This window comes from Leucopleurus acutus, assembly GCF_964270905.1.
Source record: "Leucopleurus acutus genome assembly, chromosome: 13".
NCBI lineage: Eukaryota > Metazoa > Chordata > Mammalia > Artiodactyla > Delphinidae > Leucopleurus > Leucopleurus acutus.
Genome location: NC_139155.1, coordinates 43,542,031 through 43,569,505, shown reverse-complemented (window position 1 = coordinate 43,569,505; position 27,475 = coordinate 43,542,031). Strand labels below are relative to the sequence as shown.

At 38.6% G+C, this 27,475-nt stretch overlaps 1 protein-coding gene and 1 long non-coding RNA gene across 2 annotated transcripts in view; one reads left to right on the top strand and one right to left on the bottom strand.

Moving 5' to 3' along the window:
* RNF138 (ring finger protein 138) overlaps positions 1-10,894 on the top strand; it is a 43,418-nt gene extending 32,524 nt beyond the window's left edge. Inside the window, exons 4-7 of the mRNA XM_082853687.1 lie at positions 855-911; positions 1,749-1,860; positions 6,727-6,834; positions 8,562-10,894. Of these exons, the coding sequence (XP_082709813.1) occupies positions 855-911; positions 1,749-1,860; positions 6,727-6,834; positions 8,562-8,630 (346 nt within the window). The 3' untranslated portion in view covers positions 8,631-10,894. The remainder of the gene's footprint in view (positions 1-854; positions 912-1,748; positions 1,861-6,726; positions 6,835-8,561) is intronic.
* Positions 1-27,475, bottom strand: part of LOC309970932 — a 371,169-nt gene that overhangs the window by 21,393 nt on the left and 322,301 nt on the right. The gene's annotated exons all lie outside the window — the stretch shown is intronic.

The window sequence follows — 27,475 nt, the reverse complement described above, 5'->3', positions numbered from 1 at the left end:
CACAGAAGGGAAATGACTGTCATTGGAGAACATCTGTTAGGTAGATGATACAGTATTGCTTGTCCTTTTGTAAAAGAAAAATGAAAAGTCAGTTTTCTAAGTTTCACAACAGTTTTGTGGTCCACTACCTATCTCATTTTTATTTTAATGTTTCTGCTATTGAAAGGCCTTGTTTTTATAAAATTGACTACATTGATGAAATTCTGTAATGCATGACTGACAGTCCTCATATGGAATGCCCACTTTTCTCTCAGGATTTCTCTGATACTGCATAAGACACATGACTCTGGCATGGGGTCCCAGTGAGGACATCAAGTTATTCTGTATATTAAATGTTGGAAAGCCTAGTTCCTTTTTGGAAAATATAAATATAATGAACATTCAAATATTTTTTCTTAACCTACTCCATTTAGGAGTTGTAGCATCATTTTGGATGCTACAACCTTAAACTATATCCTAGTTACAAGTCAAGAAGTTCACAAATTCTTGATTCTACGCCAGCATTCAAAAACTAACTAGTCCAGGTAGAGGTAGGGGAGTCTCTTAATTTGAAAGTCTAAAGGACCTGGGGAAATGTTCATGCTATGGATTTAAGACAATTCTGCAAAATACTATATTCTCTATACTTTTGTAACTATGCCTAAATTAATTTTTAAAGGACCTCATAAGCAGTCTTATCAGAATTTATTTGAAAAGTAATTAATGCCATAATTATATCATAGTTCAGAACTATTTGAAGTTTAGGCTTTTCAAACAAATTCAGACTGGTTGTCTTCATTAGCAGTTAATGAATCTGTGTTGTGCTTTATTACTTGAAGTATTAACTTCTCCCCCTACCCCCCATGCCTCTTAAGTAATAGGAGTGAAACATCCACATCTGATAACACAGAAACGTATCAAGAGAATACAAGGTAAGCTTTTGAATTTCTATTATTTTAGTAAATAATACCTATCACTTTGTAATAATGGATTTTTAAATTAAAAAAATTTAAATTCAGTTAAATTATCAGACATAATGCATAAGTTAGCAGTTTAGAGATAAATGATGCAGTTGCTTTTACAGGTCACATTAAATTAGAAGCGTGTAGCTCTCCTCTTTCACTGTGGTCAGATTTCTTCCATGCATAATTTAGGCAGAGTTGTCAATACTGAACTGTCCCTTGCTGAAATTGAGATATTAAAACCCAGTGATGGCCTGATCCTCAGAATATTTTGAAATGTTGATCATTCTGATGGCTGATGCTTTTGTTTTTCACTTTTCCTATGAATTTTGTATGTTAGAGTCTTAGAACTAGGATAAATTAAAGATACACCATATGGATGTAAGTCTTTTAAAAGTTTTAATTTCCTAGATATGGTGTTTCCATACTGGGACACCATGGGATATTTAGAATTTTCAAGGGACATACAGTGACATCTATTAGTTACAGGAATGACTAAGTTGTTTGACTCTAACTACTTTAATAAATGAGACAGCTAGGTTTGTTATTATTTTTGTTTAGGCCTCTTGTAGAGGCACCATGAAAAAATTTCCTAGACACTAAGGGTACTGTAAACTGAGATTGTTTAGGAATATCTATTGTAGATTATTTATTGAAAACATAGTTTTTTAAAAGTGAGACAATCTTTGATTAGTCTATAATTATAACTTTTAAAGAAAGAAATAAAAATTGGTCAAAAAATAGGAGCTCATCATTTTTACGTTATGATTTCAAATTCAGTATGCTGCATTTAAAATTGTTTTATAGTTCTTCTGGGCATCCCACCTTTAAGTGTCCCTTGTGTCAAGAATCAAATTTTACCAGACAGCGTTTACTGGATCACTGTAATAGTAATCACCTATTTCAGATAGTTCCTGTGGTAAGTATGTATGTTTAAGACAGTCTTCTGTTTAAGGTATGCTGTCCCATTTATTTCACTTCATTTGTACAAGGGAAAGTGGTTACTTTAAATTTTGTGGGGCATTGTCAGTAAGGTATATTTTGTCAACAAAAGATTGATGACTGTGAAGCAAAATGAGATATTTAAAATCCCAGTAACTAACTTATAAAAAGACGTATGCTTAATTGTGAGGGTAATGTATGAAAATAGCCTGGAAAGAGTGAAATAAGGAAAGGTGAACTGAGGATTCATTACCAAGCAGTAGCATTGTAAATTGTATCCTTGCAGAATGTAGTATATGAGTGCATAAAGCAAGAAAGAAAAAGAATCATACTTTCTTTTTGATGCATACATATCTTTTTTTTTTTTTACATCTTTATTGGAGTATAATTGCTTTACAGCGGTGTGTTAACTTCTGCTTTATAACAAAGTGAATCAGTTATACGTATACATATGTTCCCATATCTCTTCCCTCTTGCGTCTCCCTCCCTCCCACCCTCCCTATCCCACCCCTCTAGGCGGTCACAAAGCACGGGGCTGATCTCCCTGTGCTATGTGGCTGCTTCCCACTAGCTATCTATTTTACGTTTGGTAGTGTATATATGTCCATGCCACTCTCTCACTTCGTCCCAGCTTACCCTTCCCCCTCCCCATATCCTCAAGTCCATTCTCTAGTAGGTCTGTGTTTTTATTCCTGTCTTACCCCTAGGTTCTTCATGACATTTTTTTTTCTTAAATTCCATATATATGTGTTAGCATACGGTATTTGTCTTTCTCTTTCTGACTTACTTCACTCTGTATGACAGACTCTAGGTCTATCCACCTCATTACAAATAGCTCAATTTCATTTCTTTTTATGGCTGAGTAATATTCCATTGTATATATGTGCCACATCTTCTTTATCCATTCATCTGATGATGGGCACTTAGGTTGTTTCCATCTCCGGGCTATTGTAAATAGAGCTGCAATGAACATTTTGGTACATGACTCTTTTTGAATTATGGTTTTCTCAGGGTATATGCCCAGTAGTGGGATTGCTGGGTCATATGGTAGTTCTATTTGTAGTTTTTTAAGGAACCTCCATACTGTTCTCCACAGTGGCTGTACCAATTCACATTCCCACCAGCAGTGCAAGAGTGTTCCCTTTTCTCCACACCCTCTCCCGCATTTATTGTTTGCAGATTTTTTGATGATGGCCATTCTGACTGGTGTGAGATGATATCTCATTGTAGTTTTGATTTGCATTTCTCTAATGATTAATGATGTTGAACATTCTTTCATGTGTTTGTTAGCAATCTGTATATCTTCTTTGGAGAAATGTCTATTTAGGTCTTCTGCCCATTTTTGGATTGGGTTGTTTTTTTGTTATTGAGCTGCATGAGCTGCTTATAAATTTTGGAGATTAATCCTTTGTCAGTTGCTTCATTTGCAAATACTTTCTCCCATTCTGAGGGTTGTCTTTTGGTCTTATTTATGGTTTCCTTTGCTGTGCAAAAGCTTTGAAGTTTCATTAGGTCCCATTTGTTTATTTTTGTTTTTATTTCCATTTCTCTAGGAGGTGGGTCAAAAAGGATCTTGCTGTGATTTATGTCATAGAGTGTCCTGCCTATGTTTTCCTCTAAGAGTTTGATAGTTTCTGGCCTTAAATTTAAGTCTTTAATCCATTTTGAGTTTATTTTTGTGTATGGTGTTAGGGAGTGATCTCATCTCATACTTTTACATGTACCTGTCCAGTTTTCCCCGCACCACTTATTGAAGAGGCTGTCCTTTCTCCACTGTACATTCCTGCCTCCTTTATCAAAGATAAGGTGACCATATGTGTGTGGGTTTACCTCTGGGCTTTCTATCCTGTTCCATTGATCTATCTTTCTGTTTTTGTGCCAGTACCATACTGTCTTGATTACTGTAGCTTTGTAGTATAGTCTGAAGTCAGGGAGCCTGATTCCTCCAGCTCTGTTTTTCGTTCTCAAGATTGCTTTGGCTATTCGGGGTCTTTTGTGTTTCCATACAAATTGTGGAATTTTTTGTTCTAGTTCTGTGAAAAATGCCAGTGGTCGTTTGATAGGGATTGCATTGAATCTGTAGATTGCTTTGGGTAGTAGTCATTTTCACAATGTTGATTCTTCCAATCCAGGAACATGGTATATCTGTCCATCTATTTGTATCATCCTTAATATCTTTCATCAGTGTCTTATAATTTTCTGCATACAGATCTTTCGTCTCCTTAGGTAGGTTTATTCCTAGGTATTTTATTCTTTTTGTTGCAATGGTAAATGGGAGTGTTTTCTTGATTTCACTTTCAGATTTTTCATCATTAGTGTATAGGAATGCCAGAGATTTCTGTACATTAATTTTGTATCCTGCTACTTTACCAAATTCATTGATAAGCTCTAGTAGTTTTCTGGTAGCATCTTTAGGATTCTCTATGTATAGTGTGATGTCATCTGCAAACAGTGGCAGCTTTACTTCTTCTTTTCCGATTTGGATTCCTTTTATTTCCTTTTCTTCTCTGATTGCTGTGGCTAAAACTTCCAAAACTATGTTGAATAATAGTGGTGAGAGTGGGCAACCTTGTCTTGTACCTGATCTTAGTGGAAATGCATTCAGTTTTTCACCATTGAGGATGATGTTGGCTGTGGGTTTGTCATATATGGCCTTTATTATGTTGAGGAAAGTTCCCTCTATGCCTACTCTCTGCAGGGTTTTTATCATAAATGGGTGTTGAATTTTGTCGAAAGCTTTCTCTGCATCGAATGAGATGATCATATGGTTTTTCTCCTTCAGTTTGTTAATATGGTGTATCACGTTGTTTGATTTGCATATATTGAAGAATCCTTGCATTCCTGGGGTAACCCCACTTGATCATGGTGTATGATCCTTTTAATGTGCTGTTGGATTCTGTTTGCTAGTATTTTGTTGAGGATTTTTGCATCTGTGTTCATCAGTGATATTGGCCTGTAGTTTTCTTTCTTTGTGACATCCTTGTCTGGTTTTGGTATCAAGGTGATGGTGGCCTCGTAGAATGAGTTTGAGAGTGTTCCTCCCTTTGCTATATTTTGGAAGAGTTTGAGAAGGATAGGTGTTAGCTCTCCTCTAAATGTTTGATAGAATTCGCCTGTGAAGCCATCTGGTCCTGGGCTTTTGTTTGTTGGAAGATTTTTAATAACAGTTTCAATTTCAGTGCTTGTGATTGGTCTGTTCATATTTTCTATTTCTTCCTGATTCAATCTTGGCAGGTTGTACATTTCTAAGAATTTGTCCATTTCTTCCAGGTTGTCCGTTTTATTGGCATAGAGTTGCTCGTAGTAATCTCTCATGATCTTTTGTATTTTTGCAGTGTCAGTTGTTACTTCTCCTTTTTCATTTCTAATTCTATTGATTTGAGTCTTCTCCCTTTTTTTCTTGATGAGTCTGGCTAATGGTTTATCAATTTTGTTTATCTTCTCAAAGAACCAGCTTTTAGTTTTATTGATCTTTGCTATCGTTTCCTTCATTTCTTTTTCATTTATTTCTGATCTGATTTTTATGATTTCTATCCTTCTGCTAACTTTGGGGTTTTTTTTGTTCTCCTTTCTCTAATTGCTTTAGGTACAAGGTTAGGTTGTTCATTCGAGATGTTTCCTGTTTCTTTTTTGTTTTTTTTTTTCGTGTTTCTTAAGGTAGGATTGTCTTGCTATAAACTTCCCTCTTAGAACTGCTTTTGCTGCCTCCCATATGTTTTGGGTCATCGTGTCTCCATTGTCATTTGTTTCTTGGTATTTTTTTATTTCCTCTTTGATTTCTTCAGTGATCACTTTGTTATTAAGTAGTGTATTGTTTAGCCTCCATGTGATGCATACATATCTTTTTGATGCCATTTTGAGGGTGTGTATGAGAGTGGTGAGACCTTTTTTGATGAGTGAAGGAGAATAGAGCAGAGTGCAGGATTCCAACATTGTGTTAATGGTTCTACAGCTCCACATTTGGAGCATGAGTTTCAATTTCAACTGTATATCAAACAGGAGAAACTGAGCTGGAAGAGATACTTACCATTTTGATATGTAAATATTTTCTTCAGAAATTAGAAGGAAAATGTATCAAAAGATAAAATAAGGATTGTGGATACATCTTAGCAGTTTTACAAAAAGTTGTGGAAGAGTATGCCCCAGTATGCCCTTAAAGTCTCGGGTAGTGCTAAGGGAGATACTCCCCCTACTTTGCTCATTAGGAGAGGGTCTGTTACTGTTAAGTAAACAGATACAGTGCCAAAGACATCTCCTGGGGAAAATCTCATATTTAAGAGATTTCATTTGTTTTATATTGCATTAGTGAATTTTTGTTTCTGCATTATATTCAACATAGCACAAACTTTGGCTATAGTCCAGTTACTAAAGTTCTGTTTTGTTTCATTTCAGTCTGTAATTCATTCACTTTTTAAGATGTACTTACTTCACTTGAAACCTTAAGGATACAATTTAAGGCTTCCTTTGCTTTCATCTTACTTATAAATGAAATTAAACTAATAATAATAATTATGTCACAGTTATTGTGTGGCTCTAATGAGATTACATACTGGTTACTGGTAATTATTATTACAGTTGGTTAAGGCTGGATATGGTGTTGCTGTTAAAACAGTAGAATAATCAGATTTAAGTAATAGAATATGTTAGATCTCTCTTTTTATTGTGTTGTGTTGGATTAGTGTAATTTATCTAAGGTAATTTGATCTAGAAATAATCTAGTCATGAAATTTGGCCCTTAGAAATGCTTTTCATGTAGATTTTTTTGTAACATGTTTTAATACTTTCAATAATGTTGTTTGGTTATTTTCATTATTTTTTATTTGAAATACTGTGTTTTTTATAGACATGTCCTATTTGTGTGTCTCTTCCTTGGGGAGATCCTAGCCAGATTACTAGAAATTTCGTTAGTCATCTAAATCAAAGGCATCAGTTTGATTATGGAGAATTTGTGGTAAGTGAGTTTTTCAAGATTAAGAAAATACCATTTAAATATTGAAGTTAAATTAACTTTTTCAATCTAGACTTGAGTTTTGAGGCAAGATGTATCATACTGGATGGTTATAGAGCAAGTTCTGTTGTTTTTATGATAATATAGGTGAATTTTGTTTTGTAGAAGTGGTAAAAGTTGAATTTACTGTCCACCTTCTATATTAGAGAGATAATTAATAGAGGAAGAGCAAACCCCCAGATTAACAAAATGATGATATATATGAAAACTGTCTAGATTTAAGGAAAATTATACTTGCTAGAAAAGTAAAATTGGTATGACAGATGGAGGATGTATTTCTTGTGTAGTGTAAGTAGCTTGTTAAACTCATAATAGATTTCTTTTATCTGCACGTGAGACACATTCTTTTTAAAAATGAGGGAGCTTATTTATGTAAAGCCAGGTTGAATGGCAGATTCTGGCCTTAGTTCACTGCTTTAACAGAGTGCATGAGGGAAGTTACATAATATAAAAATGGATCCCCAGAGCAAAGCATGAGGTTAATTTCTACTTCCCAAATGTGTCTTGATAGTTACAAAAAAAAAATTAGATGACTTTCATTTTATTAATTGTGAAATTGCATTTTATTCATCTTCAATGAATTAAAACCTTATCTAATTCAAGATTCAGCCTGACAAAGAATGGTTCATACTTGTTTTCCAGTTTATGTAATAAGCACAGACATGTGCAATTCTGAGAATGGCATGAACAGAATTTCCATTTCTTCTGCCCTCCAGTGTTGAAATTATGTCATTCTTGATATATATTTTTTATTTTGTGTAATTTATTTTTATTTATTTTATTTATTTATTTATTTATTTATTTATTTTTATTTTATTTGTGTAATTTATTTTTATTTTGTGTAATTTACATTATTTTGATATATATTTTTTATTTTGTGTAATTTACATTTTTTAGTCACACTGTATAAAAATATATATGTAATAATATTTCAAATATATGTAAAATTCAAGTGTACTCTGATAATTTTAGTAGTTTTATGAAGTAATTATAGGTTATTCTTAAATTCTCAGTGTAAGAAAGGTTACTGCATCTGGAGAACTATGTGTTTGGAAAAACAAAAATTTATTTTGTGAACTGCTTTTGATCTAATTGTCAGACTGTTTTACCTTGCCACAGAAGAACATGTAATTTTAATGATTTGAGATTGTCAAATGGAGGCCTATTTTAAAGCAAGTCCATAGACCATAATTGAAAGGAAATAGAATTTTTCAAGTTGAGTAGTAGTATAATCAGACTGAGTGAACTGTAGTTTTTACCTTTATGTTATGATTAAGATGATGTTAATTCAACTGTCTTAATGTAATAAGTGCTTATTTTCTTTAAAATAAATATACCTTCCAACATTGGCATTCTTTTCTAGAGATGACAGAAAATTTATGATTGTGGGTTACCCTTAACTATACTACTTTCAATTAATAACTTATCATAAAACACTGTAATTCTCAAATTTCATTGTCTGCTGATCATCTGTTATTTATCAATTATTCCTAAATAATTGTAACTGAATTTTTTTATTAAAAGTTTAGGTATTTAGTGCTTATATTTTAAAGAAGTATATGGTGTGACATAAACTGTTTCAAGTATGTATGTGTATCAAGATGTGTAATGTATTGGACTAAGTATTGAGTATGTTTTTCCTATTGACATGTTAATGTTACTGTTTTTAGAATCTTCAGCTAGATGAGGAAACCCAATATCAAACTGCTGTTGAAGAATCTTTTCAGGTAAACGTCTGAAGGCTGTAGACGTCTCTGCATCTTTGTACCTGCAAGTGCCATCTTTAAGGAGAAAACTACATGAAGTCACCGTTTCAATAACTTGATGTGCATATTAATAAAAGTAATTCAGTCTATTGATTTAGTTTTTAATTGAAAAAGGTGGGCCATCTAAAAACTTCATTCTCTTGATAAGTTAAAAGATAAAAGTTAGGACATTATCTTTAAAAGCATTAAAAGGATTATATTTCATTAATGTAATGGTGAAAAGGGAATCCCTGTTGTACTTATCTTTTTATATTACATATTGAATTTTTCCTTGCTTTTGAAATTTGGTGCAGTTCCTCCCATTGACATTATTGTACACAGGTAACAGAGTACCAAATTGTGAAAGATGAGATTGATATAAACCTAACAAATCTGAGCCAGTTATTTGAGTTGCAGAATGGAGACTTGAAGTGCTAAATGAAACAATCCAAAGGAAACTTTTTTAAATACAGATTCTAGCAGAGGAATTCAACTATTATAAGAAAATTGTATTTATATAACGTTTAGTATTTTTGAAGACTAGTGAGATTTCTTTACTAATTTTGACTCTTTAAAAAGTGAAAGCTCATTGTATAGATATTTCCTTTTTGCTGTTAGAAGGAAATATCAAGAGAAAAATTTATTTCTTTGGTGGGCAGTTGGTAATTTCATATCTTGTTTGTTTGGCTGACTAATTTGTAAGCCTAAAGTACAGTAAGCTGAATTACAGCTCTTTGGCCTCAGAATTTTCAATAGCAGAATTGCTGATTAGCTAAGATGAAACTTTTATTAGAAACTTTCAGTTGGTGATATTACATTCTATATATATATTTAAATGAGAGGTTTGACTTCGTCTCAGTTTAGAAATTTGTTCAAATCTAAAGATGTATATGCATATATACATACACTTTTGTATGTGTATATACACATATATGCATGCAGTTTGTCAGGTTATATACAGAATTTCTATTAAGATTTTAAAAATGCACAAGCAATATGGGATCAAAGTATTTATCTGATTTGATTAAAATTTTGTATGTCACCAAATTTTTAAAGTAACAGTCAAATGCTAAGTTATCTACTTGGCTACTATTACACCTTAAAAATGAGTTTACACACCTACACAATTACCTGTTTATATGGTGCTCATTTGTTATCTTAAGGTAATGTGGGACTATAGTAGTGAGGTGGATTCTACCAGCCACTCTGTTTCACTACATTTTAGTCAAAAACTGGGTTTGTTCTTAGTATTCATTAATGAGAATCATAAAATAACTTGTACTAGAAGGCCCAAATCACAGAATAAAAGATGAAGAGTGGATTAGCTGACATTCCATACTAATACATTGTTGATGCTTTCTTTAAAATAAATAACTCAAAAGAACATAAAAGAAAGTCTCAGAAGTAGTTTGCTGCTAATATATACATATATTGTATAAAAAGGTATATTTTGATTTTGTTAAAATCCTTGTTGACTTTTCTACAGTGAACATTTTTTTAACTTGATTTAATAAAAATGTTAATTTTGGAAGTGGAGTTTTGTAAAAACCTTTTTCAGTCAAACAGTAATTTATGGGTAGTAATAACAATCACCAAAAAAGCCATACATGTTAACATATGCCTTGGTTGTGTCATTCGAAAGAGTGATGTTTACTATGTGCTTGAACATTTCTCTGCGGTTACATGAGTGTAATTGTAAGAATAGCTGTTTAACAAACTCTTTTCTAAAAAAACTTTTGACCATGGGTTTTTCCAGTTTAAGCAATAACTTTAGTACTTTCTTTCAAAATTTAGTACTTCCAGTATGTCAAGTTAAACCATTCTGGGATTTGAGAACTTCTTTAAAGGAAAATTGTAGAGATCATCTTGATGAAATTGTGTTTTGAAGTTTGTGGGTTAGTTAAATATCATTTATAGTCTGGTGTGTCTTTCACATAAGTTTTTTTTGTAAGGAAAATATTGACTTTATTTGCTTTTATCTGGGAGCTCCTCAGTATGGAAATGTTTGTTTAAAACCTCCCTTCCTTTTGTCAGTGGATTAGGAATAGGGATTGGCTTTACAGATACACAGTTTAAATTCATGAGACAGTCCTTGTTTTTAACGTGCATATAGCTGAGTCAGGATAAGGGAGGAAACTGTATTGATACTCTACCTAAATTTCAGAATACCACTTACAGGCCTCAACAAATTACAGTTTATGTTGTTAAACAGTCTTATTTGAGATGTATTGCTTTATTTTTCAATTAAACGTGGTTTTCTCCTACTTGTGTGTCTCATTAAAATTTTGTCTAGAGGCAAACATGATAACATTTAACTCTCATAACTCACCCTGGAAGACATGTAGGAGATGACCCATTATTTTGCACTTAAAAAAGTGGATAGGAGAAAGATACCACATGCTGATACTATATGTTGGGTTTACCTTTACAAACCTATTTTATCTTTATTTTCAAATGTTAATCAACTTATGAAGCTATTTTATCAAGTGTTCACACAGCAGGATTTTCAGACCATGCTAGCAACCAGACAGAAAGCTAGTTAACTGGTTAACAGACAGTTTTAAATGGAAAAGTTACCCTTAAATAAGGTATCAGGGTTCTAAGAATATATTGCCAAATACCATGTCACATACTTGTTGCATGTTTAGCAAGTATTAATTACAATCTTCAGTGAATCATAACTTTATAGGAACCCTTTAGGGCTGCTACTCAAAGAATAAACCCTCTCTGGAGGCTGTGATGTTTGTAGAAAAGGTGTGGCCCAGAATACATGTACTGTAAAACTAATAGAAATATGAATAAAGTACTCATTCCACGTTACCACTTAATATGGAATATAATTTTCTAATTAGGCAGTACAGTTCTGAAAAAAGATGGGGAATGGAAATGAGTTATATCAAGAGGTTAAAAGAAGATACAGAGACCTGAAAGTGTGTGTTACAGCCTGCATCACCCCAACAGCGATTGTCCAATTCTGAGGCTGAGAAATGGGAGTGACTGCACTCTCACCCCGAAATGAGGAAGATAAATGTGTGTATTTTATTAGGTACTTGACTGACAAACTTGCATTACACTATACCATGCAATTTCCTGTGTAATAAGAATTCTTAATAGATTGGTGAAGGATATACCATTGCAGAATATAAGATGAACAGGCAGGGGAGTGAATACGGAGGAGAGACATTAATGAATTATAGCCATTCTAAGGAGGTTATGGAGAGGAAGAAAATACACAAGATGTGAGGGAGGAAATGGCATGTCTGTCTAAATGGGCAAAATAATGGTACATGACACTGAAATTGTGAACAATAATCAGAGCACAGATCAAGAAAAGTTGTTAGAATCCCGTAAGTCCCCTTGTTCCTACTTGCCACGTACTACCAACTTTTTTTTTTTTTCTTCTGGCCATGCTGCGCAGCATGTGGGATCTTAGTTCCCCCACCAGGGATTGAACCCGTGCCCCCTGCATTGGAAGCACAAAGTCTTAACCACTGACCACCAGGGAAGTCCCACCACCAACTTCTAATACCACAGATTGTTTTGTCTGTTTTTATACTCTTACAAATGGAAGCACTCAGTAAAAATTATATCTGGCTACTTTTGCTCAGTATTGTTTTGAAATATCTAGGTCAGTTTTATAAATTGTCTTTTCTGTCCAGAACAGAAAAGCTAAAAAGTAGCTTCTAAAGCTACTTATAAATATTTGTATGTGGAAGTTAAGTGTATTGCAAATGGTTCTTTCTCCATGCGTGTTGACACCTAGTGGTTCCATGTCTAGATAAAACCTGAAAACTGACTGGTCTTCCCCTCGTAATAACTGAGGAAAAACAGGTGAAGAGTGTAACCAAATGGTTTTCCACTGAAACCAGGTAAGAATCTGACCTTTCTAATAAACTAGGTATAGGATGTTCTGTTTTCACGGCATTTTGTAGGAACAAGATTTTATTTTATTTATTTATTTTTTTAACATCTTTATTGGAGTATAATTGCTTTACAATGGTGTGTTATTTTATGCTTTACAACAAAGTGAATCAGTTATATATATACATATGTTCCCATATCTCTTCCCTCTTGCGTGTCCCTCCCTCCCACCCTCCCTATCCCTCCCCTCCAGGCGGTCACAAAGCACCGAGCTGATCTCCCTGTGCTATGCGGCTGCTTCCCATTAGCTATCTATTTTACGTTTGGTAGTGTATATATGTCCATGCGTCTCTCTCTCGCTTTGTCACAGCTTACCCTTCCCCCTCCCCGTGTCATCAAGTCCGTTCTCTAGTAGGTCTGTGTCTTTATTCCCGTCTTACCTCTAGGTTCTTCATGACCTTTTTTTTTTTTTTCTTAGATTCCATATATATGTGTTAGCATACGGTATTTGTCTTTCTCTTTCTGACTTCACTCTGTATGACAGACTCTAGGTCTATCCACCTCATTACAAATAGCTCAATTTCGTTTCTTTTTATGGCTGAGTAATATTCCATTGTATATATGTGCCACATCTTCTTTATCCATTCATCCAATGATGGACACTTAGGTTGTTTCCATCTCCAGGCTATTATAAATAGAGCTGCAATGAACATTTTGGTACATGACTCTTTTTGAATTATGGTTTTCTCAGGGTATATGCCCAGTAGTGGGATTGCTGGGTTCTATGGTAGTTCTATTTTTAGCTTTTTAAGGAGCCTCCATACTCTTCTCCATAGTGGCTGAATCAATTCACATTCCCACCGACAGTGCAAGAGGGTTCCCTTTTCTCCACACCCTCTCCAGCATTTATTGTTTGTCGATTTTTTGATGATGTCCATTCTGACCAGTGTGAGATGATATCTCATTGTAGTTTTGATTTGCATTTCTCTAATGATTAATGATGTTGAGCATTCTTTCATGTGTTTGTTAGCAATCTGTATATCTTCTTTGGAGAAATGTCTATTTAGGTCTTCTGCCCATTTTTGGATTGGGTTGTTTGTTTTTTTGTTACTGAGCTGCATGAGCTGCTTGTAAATTTTGGAGATTAATCCTTTGTCAGTTGCTTCATTTGCAAATATTTTCTCCCATTCTGAGGGTTGTCTTTTGGTCTTGTTTATGGTTTCCTTTGCTGTGCAAAAGCTTTGAAATTTCATTAGGTCCCATTTGTTTATTTTTGTTTTTATTTCCATTTCTCTAGGAGGTGGGTCAAAAAGGATCTTGTTGTGATTTATGTCATAGAGCATTCTGCCTATGTTTTCCTCTAAGAGTTTGGTAGTGTCTGGCCTTACATTTAGGTCTTTAATCCATTTTGAGTTTATTTTTGTGTATGGTGTTAGGGAGTGTTGTAATTTCATACTTTTACATGTACCTCCTTGATGGTTTTTGGGGCAGTTTTTAAATTTAGTTTTTATTTTTAAAAATTTCTTGGCTGTGTTGGGTCTTCATTGCTGTGTGTGGGGCTTTCTCTAGTTGTGGTGAGCGCCGGCTTCTCATTTGCGATGGCTCCTCTTTGTTGCGGAGCATGGGCTCTCGGCGCGCGGGCTTCAGTAGTTGTGGCTCACAGGCTTAGTTGTTCGGCGGCATGTGGGCTCTTCCTGGATCAGGGCTTGAACCCATGTCCCCTGCATTGGCAGGCGGATTCTTAACCACTGTGCCACCAGGGAAGTCCCCAAGGCGGAGTTTTTATAGGCAAAATTTGGGGTGAGGGCCGCAGGTTGTGTGACTCTCTTCTCATTGGCTGGTGGTGAGGTAACAGGGCGGTGCTTCAGGGATCTTGCGCTCAACCTGAAGTCACCACCCTGCACCTGGGTGGGGGCCATACAGAAGAACTTAAGGTATTGTTATGTATATCCCTTGAGGAGGAACCAGGATCCTGCTTTAATAGCTGCGCTATCGTTTCTTGACTGCCTTTCCTTTGTTTCTGCATTCCCTCGCTCCCCTAATTAGTAACTGAATCTGCCCTTTGGAACACAAGGAAGGTCTCAGAGGCTGAAACCTTTTTCCTACAAACTAGAAACAGGGGACGTAGAAAGGCTTTGTACCCAGGAGGGACCCACAGGGTCCCGCTCGGTTTCAGTTCTCCTAAGAACGTTTAAAGAAGTCTGTTAAAAGCAAGATCCTGGAGTGCTGCTTGGGCTGATGAAACTAGGAATAAAATCCCAGAATGGCATTGTGTGTGCCCCACCAAACAGTGCTGCTGTTCCCTCTCCCTGCCATGTTTAACTCCACCTCCCCACCCCTCCAACCTTGGCCCCTTGACCTTCTGGCTTAAGCCTCAGCCCAGCCTCTTCTGTGATGACATCACTGACCCCTTCCGGGGTCCCTGAGTGCTCTTTCCCAGGCCCCCAATGGACGAAGATGCCAGTTTAAAAAGATTGCATCACAGCAATTGTCCCTCACGTCTCCTCACAAGGTGGCGTCTCCTCCAGGCAGTGGCTAATAGGTGCTCAGTAAATGCTCATGAAAGGAATTTGTTATTGCTTGTGGTATATTGGGATTTAAAAATAAAGATTACATGGTAATTTGGGAGAGAACCATAATTATGTCTAGACTGTGAAGTAATGTGCAACCCTGCCATGGTTTTAAGGTCTTGGGACACTTGTTATCCTGAAAGATGTAAAGGATTGTAATCCATTTTCATGAGTCTGTGACAGGAAAACTGGCAGCTCTGGGAAAGGAAGCACATATTTCTACTATTCATCTGTCACAGAAGGAACACGTTGTTCCTAAATGCCAGGTGGAGTTAGTGGTGGTGTTGAAAATGCAGAAGGTGTTAGGGATGGCATCAAATCACAAGAGGCACAATAAGAAGACTGGTTAAAACACATACTTTTAACGAGTCTTCAGGAAGTCAGGACTTCCCTGGTGGCGCAGTGGTTAAGAATCCGTCTGCCAATGCAGGGGACACGGGTTTGAGCCCTGGTCTGGGAAGATCCCACATGCTGCAGAGCAACTAAGCCTGTGTGCCACAACTACTGAGCCTGCGCTCTAGAGCCCACGCACCACAACTACTGAAGCCTGCTGTACCACAACTACTGAAGCCTGCACGCCTAGAGCCTGTGCTCTGCAACAAGAGAAGCCACTGCGATGAGAAGCCCACGCACTGCAACGAAGAGTAGACCGCACTCACCGCAACTAGAGGAAGGCTGCGCGCAGCAACGAAGACCCAACGCAGCCAAAGGTAAATAAATAAATAAATAAATTTATAAAAACAAAAACAAAAAGAACCCACATACGTCTAAACAGCCACTAGGTGGCAGCCTAGAACTATGACATTATGGAGAGAACTCTGAAAGACCAGTTGCTTGGAATACGGCCAGAGTGGAGAAGAGAAAGCAAGCATATTGGGCAATTTGAACCAGAAAGGGAGAAAGACCATGATTTGTAGTATTTACTGCACACATCTTTATAATTTTGTTTTTCCTAGAAAAAAGGACAGGCACACACGTATGCACTCACAGCAAATTCTCATCACATATACACTTAACTTTTGTCACTCTCAAGAAGCCCCACAGTGAGTCTGAGGTGTTTCAAGCATGAGTTGGCTGTTTCCTCAGGGTGAGCCTCACCTTCTCTGTAACCTGTATGTAGGGTTTATAGACTATTCAAGCACTCCCTGAGGGTTATTTTATTTTATTTGGTTTTCATCTGACATATTTACTTTTGAACCTAATCCTCTTAATAAATTTTACTCTGCTTATAAAAATATACACAAATATAAATTTATATATGTTCTATATAACATATATTTTATATATTATGAAAACATACTGATAAGTCAGGCAACCAGTGCTTTCCAACATGCCTTGAATACAGTAGGTGCTCAATATATGTTTGCTGAACTGAACTGAAGGGAAACAGATAAAATGTCCAGGAAAAGGAAGGGGCTTAGCAGTAGAGCTGACTTAGCAGTAGAGCTGCTAGATTCAACACAGTGTAGACAGTCATAGTGTAGAGGGTCATGCACTATTCCACACGGTGTAGAGGGTCCTAGAGGGACGCAGTGTAGACGTGCAGAAGGCAACAAGGGGGGAAGAGAATGCCTACTTTGCTTCCTTTTATCAGAGTAAACCTGCTGCATCTAGGGATCTATGAAACTCAGCGTTCACCCCTTAGTTTTGATCCAAACTGTTATCATGTCCACATGTCCTTCTAATGATTTAAACACCAGTTCCTCTAATACAGTTGTGATTCTTTAGGAAAAATAAGAGTATTGTGAAGGTGATTGATAGAAGGCAAAGTTTATGAGGGCAAACATGCTGTTTGAACTCTCATATTTCCAGTTCCTTACACAGAGTAGGTATTTAATAAAAATTGATTATACTCCAACCTGCCCGAAAAGAAGTCCAAAAACTATTCACTGAACCATGTGAATGGAGGGGATTACTGAAGTAATGGAAATGTTATTTATAGTGAACCATGTGTACACCATTTTAAACATAGCTTTTATGTATCTAACAAATGGAAATCACATGTAGCAAAATCAGACTCACACTAGGCTACAAACTATGGATATAGGGCAAAGGGTACTATATCATCCTGACTTCAAGGAACTTATAACTTAGAGGGAAAAGACAATATGTCCATAAAAACATCTCCGACGAAGTATGGTAAAATAAATTCCGTCGAATCTCACAGGAGGGAGAGATCACTTTATTGACATCAAGGAAGAGGAGACTAACATTGACTTGGACTTTGGAAGGTGCATCATACCTAGATCATAATAAGACGGGCAGAGTGCCAGGAACACACTCAGCAAGATGTGTTTAGGAGAAGGTGAGGAGAGCAGGATGGACAGAGCAGAAGTTCATGGAGGGTGTGGTGGGAGATAAGACAAGACACCGATGGGGCAGAGCATGAGGAGCCAGGCTTCAAGGGTCTGTTCTTGTGTACCCAGGGGCACGCAAGCTCTTTGAGGAGGGTAATGACTGGTAGAGGCTGAACTTTTGAAAGATTACACAGTGAATATTGGTTTGGTTATAATGAGAGATGTAGATGGTGCTTTACTTTGTTTTTTAAAAAAATTATCCAAATACTATAAAATACAATCCATAGCTACTATGCATATATAAATGTTCAAACATTACAGCCAACAGATTTATCACACAATTACAATTGGATGACAAAATACATTTTTGTATTTGTATTGGGGCCAAGATCAACAGAGTCCAAGCTTTAGTTGATTGAAGTCAGGAGGGTCAGTTACCTTGGGTTCCAGTTGATGTGATGGTTGAGGGCCCAAAGGGGGTTTCAATTCAGCAAAACAGCTCAAGAAAGTGCTTCAGGCTAATCTTTACCCCTGAAACAGAACTGGGAGTCTTTACAACTGCTTTATTTTCTTTGCTATTGTGATTTCTCTTGCCTGATAACAGTTTGTTCTTTTGTTCCCTAAGGTCATTACAAGGACCTGTTCAAGGGTAAGCATTGTGGCCGGGCTGAGATCACAAAATGGCTTAGGCCAAAATGGCTTTTCTTATGTCAAGAAAGCCATGCATGCTTCTCTTTCTCCAGGGAACCCCCTACCCTATCTGCTTACCAAATGGCTCAGGCGTGAGTATGAGAGAAAGCAGGAGATCCAGAAAACTGGTATCCTGGTTGATGTGCCCTGGGAGAAGGAGGAGCCATTTGCTGTGATGAGCTTGCAGGAGATGTAGTTGCCCTGAGAGGGACAAAGTGAGTTGAGTTCTAGATCTGTTGATTTTGAGAGATGTCCAGTAGAAGCAGGATTTTAAATGTGAATCAAGGATAGGCGGTCAGGGCTTCCCTGGTGGCGCAGTGGTTGAGAGTCCGCCTGCCGATGCAGGGGACGGGACACGGGTTCGTGCCCCGGTCCGGGAAGATCCCACATGCTGCGGAGCGGCTGGGCCCGTGAACCATGGCCGCTGAGCCTGCGCGTCCGGAGCCTGTGCTCCACAACAGGAGAGGCCACGACAGTGAGAGGCCCGCGTACCACCAAAAAAGAAAAAAAAAGGATAGGAGGTCAGTTTCAGTATCACGAGAGCAGATTAGATCACCCAGACTAACCTGTAATAGTATTTAATATTTAACATTTATTACACACCTCCTATGTGTTATGCATTAACTTATTTAATTCTCCCAACAAATTATTCAATTGATACTTTTATCCCATTTATATAGAAATGAGAGATTAGCAATAATAATAAGAGAATTTCTACAACCTCTTCCTCACCCCCATCTACCCACCTGCTTCAGGTACTCAGTCTACTCACCTCACATTCTTGGTCTGCTGTGGATGAAGTTCACCATTTGTGTACCAGATCTCATCCTCTCACCTACTAAATGACATCGTTCCAGCAATTGTCCACTCTCTCTGTCCATCATAAAATTTTCCCTCTCTACTGGCTCATGCTTAAAGTGTTACGAATGCACTATTACTTCTGGTTCAGATAAAACCCAAACCCAAACTCTCTTGACCCCATTCTGCCTCTAGCTCATGTCCCATTTTTGTTCTACTTCTTACACCTCAAAAGAGTTGTCTGTATTCGTTGTCACTAACTTCTCTATTACATTCTTACTTGACTTACTCCAGAATGGCTATTATTGCTTCAAGTCTCACAAAACTGTATGTAACAAGGTGGCCAAAGGTAACATTTTGCTAAGTCCGATGATGAGCCCTCAGTTCTCATCATGTTTGACCTACCTGCAGCGTCTGACTCAATTGATCACCCACTCCATCTTTTTGTCGCTTGCTTTGGAGGCTGCCATGCTCTCTTGGTTCTTCTGTGGCCCTCTCTGGTCACTCCCTCTTAGTTTCTTTTCTTATTCCTCCTTGCGTCCCTGAACTTTTAGTGGGTAGGGCCTCAGGGTCCAGTCCTTGCAGGCTTTCTCTTTTCTATTTTACACCTTAGTGGTCTCATCCAGTCTCATGGTGTTAAATACTCTTTGCTGTTAACCCCAAATTTCTGCCTTTAACCTATACCTGCCCTCTAAACTTCCTATTCATAGATCTGTCATCTTCAATTTGATGGCTAAAGGAAAACTCAAGCTTAATTTGTCCAAACTGAACTCCTGCTCTCCCCGTCCCCATACAAGCTTGGTTGTCGTTCAGTGTTTCCACTTTTAGCTAATAGCAACTCTGTTGTGCTAGTTGCTCAGCCCCCAAACCTGGACTCATCCTTGATTACTCCGTTTCTCCCATATCCCATATCCAGTCCAAATTCTGTTGATCCTACCTTCAAAAGATGTCTAGGAATCCAACCTCTTGGTACCATCCCCACTGCTACTTTCCAGATCTAAGCTGTCATCAGCTTCCCTGTGGATTTTTGCAATAACCTTACAATCTGCATGTGCTGACCTTTCAGTCTGTTCCCAAGATAGCAGCCAGAATGATTTCCCTAAGACATTTTTGATCTTGTTATTCCCCTGCTCACGATCATCCAGTGGATGCTTATCACACACAGAGTAGAAGCCAAGTTTTTGGCAAAGCCCTGCAAGCCCTCTCCCTACCACCACACACAAACACAGACATCTGGCCATTACCCATTTGACTTCCCTATAGATACTCTCTCCCTCACATACACAATCTAGCCACACTGTCATCCCTGTAGTTCTTTTAACATGTCAGTTATGCCTCCACCTCGGGGTCTTTCATTTGCTGTCCCCTCTGCCTGGAACTTTCTCCTCATAAAAATCCCCAAAGTTTTACTGCCTCACTTCCTTCAGATTATTATTCAAATATCACTTTCTTAGTAAGTCCTTGTGAAACTGCACCTGAGTTGGGACTGGAACCCACAATCTTCCAACTGAAACCAAACAACTCATCTCAGGATTTAATGAAGCTCAGGTTCTTTATATCTCGGTACAGAAGGAATTCAACGAGAGGCAAAGTGATAGGTAAGAAGTAGATTTATTAATATAGGACGCTTGTGAAGGATCCAAGTGGGCAGGCAAGAGGGCTCTGCCCCAAGAATTAAGTGGGCTGCATTTTTATAACGAAAGGAAAAGTGGGGAGGGAGAGAAGACCACCTTCCTCCTTTTCCTTTGTAAAGATGTTGCAGGAAAATATGGTGCAAGAGGATGGTTATGTCCCAGGTCTCGGGCGAGTTCCTGGGACAGGCCGCCAATGAGGGTCCTTGGCTTCGCACAGGAAAGAATTCAAGAACGAGCCATAGTAAAGTGAAAGCAGTTTATTGAGAGAGACACACATTCCATAGACAGAATGTGGTCCATCTCAGAAGGTGAGAGTGGCCCTGAATTATGGGGTGGTTAGTTTTTACGGGCTGGGTAATTTCATAGGCTAGTAAGTGGGAGGATTATTCCAACTATTTTGGGGAAGAGGTGTGAATTTCCAGGAATACCAGGCCCACTTTCTGGTCTCTTACGGTTGTCCTCGGAGCTGTCATGGCACCTGTGAGTGTTTCGTTTACCATATGATAATGTGTTATAATGAGCATATAATGAGGCTCAAGGTCTGTTGGAAGTCGAATCTTCTGCCATCTTGGGCCTAATCTGTTCTAACTAGGATTTGTCGTATCCTCAAGGACTATGTCATTCTTTTAAAGGTTGTGCCCTGCCCCCTTCCCTCTGTCTCACTTCCCTGAAAATCCTATTGAAAATTGCTACCAATACTCCTTATTCCCTTTCCTAATCATGGTGGATTTTAGTTCCCCAACCAGGGATCTTAGTTCCCCAACCAGGGATCGAACCTGCATCCCCTGCAGTGGAAGCATGGAGTCTTAACCACTGGACCGCTAGGGAAGTCCCTACGTGTTTATTGAAGGAAGGAAGGAAGGAATGTAGTGTGGGAGGAGGCCTGGGGCAAGATGAGAATAGAACCCTGGATGTGGTGGAGGAAGAACCTGGGTAGGAACTTTGTCAAGGTGTCACCTGGTTTGGTTCAGTTCAGCAAATATTTGTTGAGTACCTCTTGTGTGCCAGGTATTTTGCTAGCTGCTGGGGCACATAAAAAGAATAAGTTGTGGTAGGGCAATAAGGAAAGGTAAAGGAGGTTTCGCTGAGAAGCCTCTTGGTTTCTCCTTTCTCTGGATGTTATATTCCTAACGCACCTTGACCATGTTCTGTTGTAGCCATGCGATGTAAGTAATTAGTTTCCAATCTACCATCCCTTTTGGCAGTGGAATCTCAGATGACAGGGCTGTGGCTCAAAATCCGGACCCTTGGTGCCCAGCCCAGTACTTAGCACTTGTAGGTGTATAGCATGTGTTTGATGAATAATTAAACTACAAGGAGATTTTAAAATATTTTAGACAGCTCAGCTATTTGTCTCAGGCTTTCCTAAAAGTCATTTTCTCTTAGTGGTTTCCATGCAAACTTAACAGAAAATGGATTATTATAATAATTTTATCCTTCATTTCTCCAAAATTTAACCCTGTTTTGGGGATCAGAAATAAATATTAAGTAGTGTTTTAGGTCACATTTGAGATTAATAGAGAGTTGATTTGCAGCCCAAATTTTTCATTGGGAAATGCCACTGTTTGTATAACTGATAACTGATCAGGCCACTTTTGTTTATTCATTTTCTTAAAAGATGTTGTTTTACAGGGTCTCTAATCCTGAAACTTCATACCCACCACTCACTAAATTCTGTCCTTCTGGTTTCGGAAAGATGTCATCTAACAAGAGATTTTCGCTCCCCGACCACTCATATAAATAATGCCCTCAGTCACTGTGGACCTCCTTGCCTTGAATTGTATGTCTTCAGGGTGCACATCACTCCCTCATGTGGTGCTCTAAGGTCACAGATCTGAGAGCTGTCTTCTCTCCCATGAGAACATAAGCTCTGTGAAGGCAGGACTTCATCTGTTCAGTTCGCTGCATTATTCCCCACACTGAGAATAACACCAGCATAAAATAGGGCAGGAAATCTGTTGATTGGATCGTTATGAGCCGTTTAGAGCAGTCAGTGGATTTGTTCTTTTAAAACAATTGATGCATAGGGAATTCCCCGGAAGTCCAGTGCTTAAGACTTGGTGCTTTCACTGCCGTCTGTGGGTCCAGGTTCGATCCCTGATCGGGGAACTATGATCCCACAAGCCCCGTGGCAAAGCCCTAAAAAAAAAGGGCTTCCCTGGTGGCGCAGTGGTTAAGAATCCACCTGCCAATGCAGGGGCCACAGGTTCGAGCCCTGGTCTGGGAGGACCCAACATGCCGTGGAGCAACTATGCCTGTGCGCCACAACTACTGAGCTTGTGCTCTAGAGCCTGAGAGCCACAACTACTGAACCCACGTGCCACAACTACTGAAGCCTGGCGCGCCTAGAGCCCTTGCTCCACAACAAGAGAAGCCACCGCAATGAGAAGCTTGTGCACCGCAACGAAGAGTAGCCCCCGCTCTCTGCAACTAGAGAAAGCCCGTGTGCAGCAATGAAGACCCAATGCAGCCAAAAATAAAAAAAACATAGTTGGCATGGCATGTGATATTTGTAAGATTAAGGTGTATAATGTGTTGATTTGATACATTTATATATTGTAATGTGATTAGCTAACACCTCTATTAATGTTACCTATTTCTTTTTTTGTGGTGGTGGGAGTAATTATGATCCAGTCTCTTAGCAAGTTTGATATTTCTCTCTCTTTTTTTTCCTTGGCCATACCGCATGGCATGCGGGATCCCCTACCAGGAATCAAACCTGAGCCCCCTGCACTGGGAGGGTGGAGTGTTACCCACTGGACCACTAGCGAAGTCCCAAGTTTGATGTTTCTAATACGGTTTTGTTGTCTACAATCTCTATATCGTGTATTAGATCTCCAGGACTTATTTATCTACTGGTTGCAAGAAAGCACATTTTCTTTTTAGAAAGTTTCCAGAAACTGATAAAGGTGGGTCATGAGAGAGTCATCCACAGAAGTTTCTAGGGTAGCTAAAGCAATTCAAGTCACTTCACTATGCGGGACTGGTTTTAGGGCCAGTTTGTGAGATATGCTGGTTACTCTTGTCTTGTAGTCCTTAGCCCTGAAATGTCTACTGCTGGTAGTGAATTCCTTAAGCCCACATGTAAGATGACACATTACCATGGTAATTCATTATCTCTCTTTTTCCTCTCTCAGATGAAGATGGAACAGTAGCCTGTATGTCCTGTCTGCTTTGTCTGAAAACAATGATGACTTCATCTGCTCCATCTGTGAGGTGAGGTGTCATTCTTTTGTGTCCCAGGCCCAGACATAACTCTTCAGAACTCTCATCCGGGGAGCCAGCTCCATGGAAACAGTGACCAACGGCTTAAATTATGACACTTGAAGCAAATGTTGTTCTTTCCCTTTTATTCTTACCCAAACCTGCAATGAATCACATCTCACCTCCTCCATGAATGTCTTCTCCTTCTGGCCACACAAAGTCAGCAACTCGAGGGCCCAGAACCCACAGCAAGCACCTGTCAAAGCAAAGTCCTCAGTCATAGAACAGCTGAGCATTATTTATCTATAGCTGAAGATTCCCATGATGTATGTATGAGTATCAGCTGCTGCTGCTTCTCACCACCATGGTGGGGACCCGAAAATCCGGTGCTCATGGCACTGTCACTGTGACTCTCCTCCCCATCTGAGGGCACAGTTTGTACTTCAGAATGGTGGGGCTCCCCCTCTCCTTCTTAGCCCACTAGGCACTTTGGTGACCAGTAAACCCTGTCAAAACCAGGCTTTCTGTAGTCTTCTCCACTCAGATTGCCCCAAGAGCCCGTCTCTCCTTTTAAACTGGCTTCCTAAATCCAGCCATAGATTACAAGCAGGTATTTTACTGCTCGACCCTGGCACTTGGTGTATACCTATTTTGATAACACTCATCAGGTTGGATCTTGCGTGATTTAAATGCCCCTGTAAACTATTTAAGAGCAGGGTTCATGTCATTTGTTTCTGTATCCCCATCACCGAGCACAGTGTCTGGCTGTGGCTCTCTGTAAATATTTTGGAATGAATGTATGAATATGTTAAGTAAAGAACAGTGTAGTTTTCCATATTTTCCTTTATTCATGAGCTCCCTTATGTACACATCTCTGGTTCATACCCTAGTTTGGTCTATATTCTAGGCACTAACTTTATACATATAACTTTTTTTTCTATTTTTTTTTTTTTTTTTTTTTTTGCGTTACGTGGGCCTCTCACTGTTGTGGCCTCTCCTGTTGCAGAGCACAGGCTCCAGATGCGCAGGCTCAGTGGCCATGGCTCACGGGCCCAGCCGCTCCGTGGCATGTGGGATCTTCCCGGACCAGGGCACGAACCCGTGTTCCCTGCATCGGCAGGTGTACTCTCAACCACTGCGCCACCAGGGAGGTCCTATACATAAAATTTTTAAAACATGCTAATCATGCCCATTTATTTTATTATTTCTATTTTACACGTAAGAAAGTTGAGACCCAGAGAGTTTCTTTCCCATGCTCAGGTAGCTAATAAGTAGCTGAACTTCTTAGCTAAGGGTTTAAATCCTAGTCTTTTTGAGTCTCATTCTATCTTTCCCCTCACTATAAGGCAATGGTTCTCAAAGTGTGGACCACAGGCCCCTGAGTGTCCCTTAGACCCTTTTAGGGCTCCACAGGTCAAACTATTTTCATGAAATACTGACATTTTGACCTTTTTCTTTTTTGACTGTGTTGACAATGCACCTTGATGCAAAGGCACTGGCACAGCAGTCATTGTATTCTTTACTGCCAGGCACTTGCAGTAAAAAACAACCACAAGACAGTCTACCTTTAAAATGTCCTGATGAAGCTATAAAAAGTAATTTTGTTAAATCTAGACCTTTGAGTGCACATCTTTGTAACATTATGTGTGACAAAGTGGAAAGTTCACACAGAGCACTTTTGCTACATTCCAAAATACAGTCTTTGTCTTGAGGAAAATTATTGGTGTGATTGCTTGAGATGTGAGCTGAACTAGTTTTTTTCCTGGAACACCATATTTACTTAAGGAACAACTGACAGAAAAAACTATGGTTATTAGGTATTTGACAGAAATTTTTTGGCAGATGAATGGAATGAGCCTAAAATGTCCAGGAAACCAACTAGCAGTATTTATTGTCAATGATAATAATGGAGCTTTCAAAAGAAAGTTAGAATTGTGGAAAACTTGTTTCTGCCATCACGAATTTGACAGTTTCCCAAATACTTATAAACATTTCTGATGAGATTGATGGTGATGTTAACAAAGAGACTTATCTAATAAGGTACAATTAAATGTGTTAATGTTTGGAAGATCTAGATTTTCTAAAAGATGAATGATGTTACAATGCATAAGTAGAGGATCCATTCAAAATGCAAGATGGACCAATGGATTTTAATATAACAGAGTACGAAAAGTTCATTGATGTGGTTTAAGAAACTACAGCTTGTCAAGTTTGGGTATAGTATTTGAGAAGAACAGCCACAATTATCCCAAAAAAGCTATTAAAACACTCCTTCCTTTTTCAACTGACATTTCTGTTTGAGGCCAAATTTTTTTCATATACTTTAATCATAACAATACGTTGCAAGGACTTGAACACAGAAGTGCATCTGAGAATCCAACTGTCTTCTATTAAGCCAGACATTAAGAGATTTGCAGAGACAGAAAATGATGCCACTCTTCTCACTAATTTATTTTTGTCTTTTAATATGTACTTATTTTTCATTAAAGTATATTATTTATGTTAACATACACTGGGTTTTAAATTGTTTTGTTTTTTCGTTTTTTTTTTTTTTTTTTTTTTGCGGTACGCGGACTTCTCACTGTTGTGGCCTCTCCTGTTGCGGAGCACAGGCTCCGGACGCACAGGCTCAGCGGCCATGGCTCACGGGCCTAGCCGCTCCGCGGCATGTAGGATCTTCCCGGACCGGGGCACGAACCCATGTCCCCTGAATCAGCAGGCGGACTCTCAACCACTGCACCACAGGGAAGCCCTAAATTGTTATTTTAAAATGAATTATATTCATTTAAAATTTTTTCTCAGTTTTAATTTTTTTTTTTCCTTTTTGGTCACGCTGTGTCGCTTATGGATTTTAATTCCCTGATCAGGGATTGAACCAGGGCCCTCAGCAATGACAGCGCGGATTCCTATCCCCTGGACCACTGGGGAATTCCCTCAGTTTTAGTTTTTAATAAGGTCAATATTGATAGGTAGCTCAGAGCAGTAAAATTTCTTTGGGGGTCCTCAATCATTTTTCAGAATGAAAATGGGTTTCAAGAGAAGAAGTTAGGGGACAGCTGCAAAGGAATGCACACGTGACAAGAAGGGCCAGGAGGGCTTCCCTGGTGGCGCAGTGGTTGAGAGTCCGCCTGCTGATGCAGGGTACATGGGTTTGTGCCCCGGTCCGGGAAGATCCCACATGCCGCGGAGCGGCTGGGCCTGTGAGCCATGGCCACTGAGCCTGTGCGTCCGGAGCCTGTGCTCCGCAACGGGAGAGGCCACAACAGTGAGAGGACCACGTACCGCCAAAAAAAAAAAAAAAAAAGAAGGACCAGGAGCCAGACACACCTGCTGAGTGCTTCAGAGATCCCTTCTATTCACAGTCGACGACAATGAAGTGAATCATACACTCAAGCTTTCTTTCTCAGTAATTTTTGTGGTTAAAGTGACCCAGGCTTAATGTTATTGCGAGTTAAAAACTGGAGCCCAGAAAATGAAAGGAAGAAAGAAGACTAGTCTCTCAAATTTCCTTTGCTTCTGCCCAGCAAGATTTCTCCTACCAGAAGCAGCAAAGGCTTAAGCAGTGCCATTGACACCAGACACTTGAACAACCCGATGTAGCAGAGTCAAGTTCATCCCCCAGTGCACCAGTCCGGTCTTGCGCACTGTGTGGGACCTTGTTTACCTCATGCTCTCTTTCTGTTGTTGCACAGCAGGTAGTGTCATTTACGTATTCTTTGTAAAGTAGTTGTCATTTTAGTACACGTCTGGGTGGCTTACTTCTGCAGGACACTGTAAAACAAAAT